The 8,568-nt window shown below is 35.3% G+C and overlaps 1 protein-coding gene across 1 annotated transcript; it reads right to left on the reverse strand.

The window, feature by feature from the left end:
- On the reverse strand, nt 845-7,172 carry LOC107629784 (transcription factor LHW). The gene is made up of 10 exons (XM_016332670.2): nt 6,366-7,172; nt 5,116-5,304; nt 4,924-5,005; nt 4,711-4,752; nt 4,534-4,593; nt 2,477-4,189; nt 2,272-2,373; nt 2,026-2,166; nt 1,807-1,932; nt 845-1,578 (listed from the first exon to the last, which is right to left on the reverse strand). The coding sequence occupies exons 1-10, from the start codon at nt 6,458-6,460 to the stop codon at nt 1,405-1,407; spliced, it is 2,724 nt and encodes a 907-aa protein (XP_016188156.1). The 5' UTR covers nt 6,461-7,172; the 3' UTR covers nt 845-1,404.

An 8,568-nucleotide genomic window follows, 5' to 3' on the forward strand; every position in this document is an offset into this window, starting at 1 on the left:
ACAAAAAAAATTAATTTTGATAAATTATTTTAATTTTAATTTGGTTAGAGTTTAATTTCAATTTGTTCTTTTTGTTTCGTTAGATTTAAATTTAAATTTAAATATTTTGAGGAGATGTAATTTTAAATTTTAAATATATGAGTGAAGATTTGAGACATAATATCTAAAAATAATTAATGACTAATTAAAAGATGAATTATGATAGTCATAGATACCTAGTTCGACCGCTTTGTATTATGAATATTCCTGTATTGCTTAACTTGATTCCAGTACACGAGTCACCATTTAAAGGTGCTTGGCAGCAGTAACTAACTGAGTTTGTTACAGGCCTAACTGTCTTAACTACCTTAATTACCTCTAATAACTAATCCTATTCTAACCGTAAACCTGACTTGCTAAACAAGTAACGTATGCTTCATGCCTTTTCTGCCTGACTACTTCTCTGTTTCAATTCGACAATAGCATTACCCTTCACAGACAAAATCTACTCTTTGAATTTTGATTTTTGATTATTCGGTAATACCAAAGTTGCATGGTAAACTCAATTGGTAAACCCACTTGTTTTTTAAACAACATTAACAAATTAAAAGCTTTTTTTTGTCCGTAATATAAACTTTCGACTCTCAAGTTGATATTTTGTCGCATAAAACTAATAGCTAGAATATGAACTTATTATATTAAAATATTAAACAATTTAATCCAACATGTTAAATTATGCAACAGTTTTCAGTTATTATCTTTACATCATGTTGAACAAAGTTAATTCAATAGGAAGAAAAAATACCTCACTCATAAGGTCAAACAGGGCTAGGCAAAAGTTCTTGATGGCAAGTAAACTTCAAACTAAGAAAATGTGCTTTTTTTTGTCACTAGCAAACTTTAGCAACAGGAGACGCCAAGAATTGTCTACTCAATCCGATTTAAAACAAATTCCACATTTACATTACAAACCACACAAAGCTGAAATTCATAACGGTTTAAGTTTGACAAAGGCAAGATCACACCACTCCAAGGGGGAAAAATGGAGAAAAAAGAGGGAATACAAAGAGCATAGCTTGACCCCCATTTCCAAATCCTACAACATCTATACATCATCAGAACAGCTGCGACGCGCATTTCACAACTCGAACAGGAAAAAAATTGGAGGCAAGTCATATGAGAGGAGGAAACATTCATATAAATTATTCAAAGTTGGATTGATTGCATATTAACTTAACTAGACACATCCTCCTCCTCCAGAATGAGGCCGGTCAAATCGAAAAAGGCTCAAGAAGGTTGCAGTTAGACCAAGTTAGGATCGCCTGCCGAACTCTCGGACTAGATTTGATATCGGTCATTGCAAGTGCTTTAAAACTTGCTCTCAACACACATCCGTTCCAAGAAAACAATCAAGTTGCAGGTGGCTCATTGCAAACTAGTAGGCATACCGGTCGCTGGTATCTGGGTAGCTTGTGGAAAAGAATGATAAGCCATCATGTTGTCGACTGCATTCGATGAAGATGCATTTCCCTTCACTGTTTGCTCCAAAAGACGAACCAGCGACATGAATATTTCCATCCTTGTTACATCCCTATTTGCCTGAGAAAGTAAAAATGGACGTTATGATATGTATGAACAGTTTATTATACTTGGGGCATGTTTGGTTAGGGGCAAGCATGGTGTATACAATTTCCTGAATGAGCTCCCCATGTTATTTTATGTATAAAGTTCATTCATTGTTGAAATTGTAACTCTCACTTGTATAGTCTATATCCTAACCAAACACACCCTTATGATTATTAGTTATTTCATTTTCTGGAGTATTACCTCAACAGCAAAGCGCGCCCAAATCTTGTCATTGCGAGTTTCCATGACACCCTTTAAGATGGTTAAGCCTAGTCCTCGGATTAAGTCGGCTATTTCGAGAAAGAAACCGCGCTCCTCGCAAAGCATCTGAAAGTAATCAAAGCAAACAGGTTTAAAAGGTGGCACAAATATTTTATGGCCAAAAGAATTTCATAAGATTATAAAAGCATTGATAACTACCTCAACTAGCATCTGACGCGGGGGACTCAGATCCTCGACTATGATAGGGCAAACCATTGACTGTGAACCAACCTCATACGCCCACGTCGCTCCTCCCTCGAAATTATCTCTCAAAAGCAATCCACCTTCCTTACTAATAATCTGGATATATAACACATTGCCAATTAAATTTAAAATATTTTCTTTATCATAACTATTTCTATAAAATTCAACTTGTGCTGCGAAAAGAGCAGATGATGTCTATACCTTAGACTCCCCAGTTTGTTTCAGCTTGTCGGCATGCTTCGTTACACTTTGCAAGAAAAGCATGTGCTTGATAGTCCTTTCCAATAGTGAATCTATGCTACACTGTTATTGCAAGAAATTAAAGAGAAAATCTAAGCATTAGTATACAAACTTAAATAAGAAATTTTGGATTGAGATATAAGAGAACATGAGAAAAGCTATATACTTTTGCTCCATTTGGCACAATTTCACGTAACTCTTTCACACGATCCTGAATCATTTGGCGATCTTTGGGTCGAGGGCGGGGGTTCTCTCCAGGCTTGAGCCTTTTACGGTTTGATTTACCTTCATCTGGCTTCTTAGAGTATCCAGTCGAAACGCTGTTCTCACACTTCACACTGCTCCCATTCTCAATCCAGGAACTAAGTTGAGATCCATAAATGGAAGTGTTCTTAGCAGAACTGGTTTCGGCTGAACCTATCTTGTCCCCCGTCTTGGGAACATCAAACAGAACTTGTTTACAGGCCGGGGAGGGAGGAGTTGAGGAGGTACTAGTCCTTGTCACTGTTGTCCTGCATGACATATCATCGGAATTCTGTTTCCCGGCAGAAGCAGATTGAGCCCTTGAGATCACAGCATCTAAGAGGTTGTCAGTGCAGGTGGCAGAGATGATACCACTGCTTGATATTGTTTCGCTTATCGATCTACTTGGAGCTCCATGCATATTCATATATGTTGGCTTGTTATCCAAGTTTTCAGCACCGGCACCTGGTTCATCAGCAAGCAACGTATTCCAGTTTCCATTCAGCAGTTTCATTTTAAAATCTGCACCTAAAACATCAAAGAGGTCGTCACTCGATGGAGGTTGAGTGCAAGCTTCTTCATGTTTAGCATTTCCCATCATATGTTGACTAGCAGCATCCTTAATGAGACAATCACCAACAAACCCCGAGATGTGATCGTTCATGGATACATGCTCCTCAAGATGAAGAGATGGGATTTTAAAGTCCTGAAGCATCACATCATCTAGCCCTTGATCCAACGAAGCCAGAGCATCATAAGCACGCTTTAAATCAACAGTATGATTCTTCTGATCAGAATCTTCTGAAGGCATGTGAGTGGTTACTGATTGATTGGTCAAATTAGACACAGAATGCATGCCAGCTCTAGTTGATCTATCATTTTTAAGTCCAACGCCAACATTTTCTGTCCTCATAAGATTAGTCATGCCACCAGATGTTGGGACTCCTCCAAGAACTGAAGAATTTGGAGAACTGTGGACACATCCGAGAATACGGCTGCTATTTGTTTTCAGTTGAGCCATATTTAAGGTGCTTGATGTGTTCATATTAGGACTAACATGACTTTGTCTCCCAACTCCAGATAAGATTTGCTGTTCCATGTATTTAAGGCTGCAATCACCGAGACTTGGTTGGCGGAAACTGGCTAAATCATTGTATGCAGATCTTGTATTATAAGAACCAGATTGCTTTTGCATACATGAACTGAAATTTGATGGCATCAATTCAGCTTCAGCCTTCACAACCATACTCTCTTGTTGGCCACTGACGTTTGTTTCGGTTATTGAGTGGTCATTAGGTTTACAAGGTTCATTATGGTATTTGGATGATATCTGGTTTATGTTACGGCTTTGAGGCGTCACTATCAAACCGTCATAATTATTTATGTGTTGAACAATAGACTTTGGAACATGAGATGAATTACTTGCTTGGTTCGAGCCACCGGCTATAAAAGGAGGGCAGTTTGGGGTAACAACTGGTGGATCAACAGACACAGGTATACCGACATTAGCAGGTTTTCCAAGACTTATGGTAGAAAGTTTTGCTGAGTAATCATCAGATAAAAGGGCACCAGGAACACATCCCAATTGTAAGATCAAGCTCTTCACATCATTCACAAATCCAATATTTTCCATTATCTGCAGTAACAAGTATGGCTGGATTAGTCGAAGAAAAGATAGACCGACTAGACACAATGACAAACCAGATATTGTAGGTTGAGTAAGCATCAAGCTTCTTATACTTTAAATTCACTAAAAACTCAAATTGCGTTTAATGAATCAACAAATGAAATCACCCATGACTCGTGCAATTGAGATCAAGATAGAGTGAATTATAATGCAATCTTATTACTCGACATGTGTAAAAGATAGTGAGTAAAAATTCTGTGCTTTCTCACCATGATCTCATTCTATGGCAAGAAATAATCTGAGACATTGTACCAATCTCATTAAAATTAAAATATAAAAAGGAAAGGGCTTACCGGTAAAAAAGAACCAAGTTGTACAACACCATGCGGAAGCACAGGAATAACCACTATTGTCTGAACAGAGAAAGAGACAGAAAAGAATGCATTATCAAGAATTAGTAATTATAACAAATAAATAAATAAATAAAATAAGTTTACAGCGAAATGTGAGGCATAATCTAAATCACAAACCTGTATTCCAGCTAAAAATTGGTGATGAACCTCAGTATACACCTAAAATGAACACACAAACTTCATTCATAAGTTTATCAATTCCAACCATTACCAATGCAATATATGAACCCTATCACACAACTTTTCATAATAGTTAAGCTTATACAAAGCTCAATTTCCTTTCTACAGAAACTCTATTACTCTATTAATTGATGCAGATCATCCACATACCTCAGGTGGATATGCATTTCTTGTAAAATTGTTCAATAGAATCCACTGGTAGTTTCCCGTAAACGCTGCCCGTCCAATTATCCTGGCAACAGAAAAAAGCAGCACTCAACATCGGAACGACAACTAAAACAACAAGAGTTAAGAGTTAGGACATCAATGAACTTTTAAATGGCAATAAGAGAAAGCACTAACCCTTCACCAGCTATATTGACTGAATTATTCACCATCATTTTGTTAATCAAAGAACAGACTCTGTCCTCGTCCTGAATTCCTAGCTGCGACAACTGAGACTCCGAAGAAAACCAGCTTCCCTCCCCGGCAACGCTTGCCGGAAAAGGAGACGGCAAGGGTTCGTAGTAGCAATCTTCCCAGATTAACAGCCTGCAAAGTCAAACTACAGTTAATTACTTATTACTTAATTTAACTAAAACAGAAACATTCCAAAGTCAACAACCAAAGCATATAGATGGTGTGAAAGCAATTTATGACTTTGCAGATAAGCAACAATTAGTTACATGTTTCAGTCAAAAACGGAAGGTTTTAAAGGAAGTAAGATGCAATATTAAAAAGAGGGAGTTCCTTTCATTCCTCTCCTTTTATCTTATTTTATTAAAAAACCACATTAGAATTAATGTGTTCAGATTGGCTTAAATCAACTAAAGGTCACACCATAACAGCTTAAGGTAAAAAAAAAACAAAAAGGAAAATCTCAAATTTTGTATGTCCATTTTATAATTATTTCTATGGTGCAGACATAAAATTTAAGATTTTGATCTGAAAAAACCTTTGTTTTCCTTCTCCTGTTTTGCTTTGGATACTTTAAGCTCATGAAATTTAGGGAACGTATTAGCATGATAATCACAATTATAATTCAATTAAAAACAAAAGAGAACCTAATAACACTGCATCACATAAGTTATTAACATGACATGGATAGATCAGAAGATTAGCTTCTGAAGAAGCATGGATGGAGTTCAGCTTTTTCATTTAATGGAACAAGAAAACAAAGACCAAAACAACACCAAAGAAGGAAGAATCAAGTACTGAATCAATAGATAGTGCGCCTGGCAAAGCAATACACAACAAACTTTATATTTTGTTTATTTTTTTCTATATTTTAAAAAATGTAAATTTAAAAACACAAAAAGAAATAAGTAAGATTCTTGATAGCAAAACAGAAGCAACAAAGGGCACACACATAAAGTTCCAAAACAGGAACTAACATGTGGATTTTTATCATGAAAACGAACCTACCCCGGAAACAGAATCTAAATATACGAATTTAGGATGCGATCCCACCGTTTGGTTCCCAATAAAGTACATACATTAAAAACATAAAACACCAAAAATAAAAAAAAATAAAAAAAAAGTCATTAGCCAAAAAACAAAACATAGAAAAACACAAAATTTGAAATCAATTCTTTAGTTTTGGGGAAACCTACTTGGAATTATTACATCCGATCTTCCAAAACACCGCATAAGACCACTGGTTCCGAGCACAGAGAGTCTTCAAAGCTTCTTTCAACAAAAACCCCATTTCTGTTTTCTGCTTGAACTCAAAAAGGGGCTCCACAAAAAGGCTTAAAGTTTCGGTTTTTAATCTTCCGAAACAGCGTTGAAACACTTAGCATTCAGCAACAGAGAAAGTAGAGAAAAGGGGTCAAAACCAAGCAAGTTGCATTCTTCTCTTCTTCTTCTTTTTCTTCTTCTTCCTGCAAGTTCTTGAAGCGAAGACTAGCTTCCACGGCAGGATCCTCTCCCTGCTTGTTTGGTCCTCAAGCCTCCACTTAGCTTCCTCTCTGGATCCAAGTTCACTACGATCAGTTCCCGGCGCCGGCATGCCATCCTCCGGCAGAGGAAGCTTGAGAGAGAAAAGAAGGAGGAAGGAAAGTTGCAGAGAGAAGAAAGTTGAGAGCTTTATGTTGTGGGCTATACAATCCCACGAGATTCAAGCTTGTATAGAGATACCATCTTTGTCAGTGTTGTGGAGAATGGAAAAAGAGGGGGTGTTAGTGTTTTTGTTTGAAGTTTGAAAGGGTCGTTTTGGTGTGTGTGTGTGGTTCTGTGAAATGGGAAATAAATGGAAGACGATTGGGGAAGGGAGAATGAATGAGAGGAAAAAAGGGAATCGAAAAAGGTGAGGTTTTTGACGGAAAATTACGAGCTACAGCCACTGAAGCAGAGAGAGAAAGAGAAAGAGAAGAGTTTTGTCGGGTTGTGAGAAGAGAAGAAGCTGAAAATGGGTTTTCAGACACTGTAGAGAATTCCTTGTAGCCTCATTGCCTCTACGCGCTCTATCTACTAATTAAATTAAGTAATGCAGCTTGCAGCCTAGTTAAAATGACATTATTATTTTCTCTGTTAATTATATTTTCTTATCTTCTTCTGTGCCTACCTCCAATTCCTCTTTTAATTTAGATAGAACCAATAAAATAATTTATCTATCAAAATTGTCAAATAGTTATGGTTACATGGAAAATTATTTTCTTCAATAATTCTTAATGGAGAAAAAAAACATTTAGTAATTACTGTTAATACATTAAATTTTTTTTTTAATTGTTTCTTGTTTAGTGTATTATTAGTGTTGTGTGGTCTAAACAGGGAGGCAGTGATGGCCATTCAGCTAAAGTGGAGGTTGCTGTCTTGCTGACGTCATACAATCATTGCCCTTCCTTTTCAACTTTAATTACCATAATGGCAACACCATCAGAAACCTTTGGAATTTCATTGGGGGAAAATAAGACTTGGAAGTTGATGAAAAGGAAGAATTATTCATAACCAATAGAATTTTAGCAGGCTTACATTGTTATGTACATATTTAAAAAAGTGTTTTAAAAATATATATTAAGATTATTATTATTATTATTCAAATTTAAAAAAATTAATTTTAATAAATATATANNTACACCTTTTTTCTTAGCCAAGTCAACTTATTGCCAATAAATCTTTCTTGGCGCTATTCTTTGTTTTCATTCACATAATTAAACATATAATGCCGTATTTAAGCAAACAAATGTCAAATCATTTGGATCAATTAAGCAATCTTTTCTTATATTAGCAATCTTTTCTTATATTAGTGTAACTTTATCATGCCCACAACACTTTTATTTGGAAAATATAATAAAATTATTTTATTTATATATGGTCATTATTTTGAGTATCAAATATCATACATTAATGAAAAAAAATTATTTTTCCCCATTAATATAATTGGTTCAAGGTATATATATTGTTTAATTAATTTGAAGAAATAATTAGATGTTGTGGAAAGGGTGATGATAATTTCAATTTGACATGATGGTTGAGTGAGGTGGGAAAATGATGAGGATTGCACCTTGTCTGAAGATGCAGCATTTGGATGATGAACAATTTAAACATTTAATTAAATCTTCGAATTATTATGCATGCAAGCTGATTTTTTGGACTCTTTGAATTTGCTGTTACGTTAACAAAATCCATTATGAAAATCATTATGCTCGTTGGTTCCTTGTTTTATATCAATCACTAATAATGATTAATGATTGTAAATTCATAATTGTTGTAATAACAGAGATTTTACCATAAAAATGCATTAAAAAAATAAGTACAGGAAAATTGACTTTTAATTATTTAATATTAGTCAATTTTATTATTGTATAATCATTT

The sequence above is a fragment of the Arachis ipaensis genome, chromosome B03 (assembly GCF_000816755.2).
Source record: "Arachis ipaensis cultivar K30076 chromosome B03, Araip1.1, whole genome shotgun sequence".
In the NCBI taxonomy this organism is placed as follows: domain Eukaryota; kingdom Viridiplantae; phylum Streptophyta; class Magnoliopsida; order Fabales; family Fabaceae; genus Arachis; species Arachis ipaensis.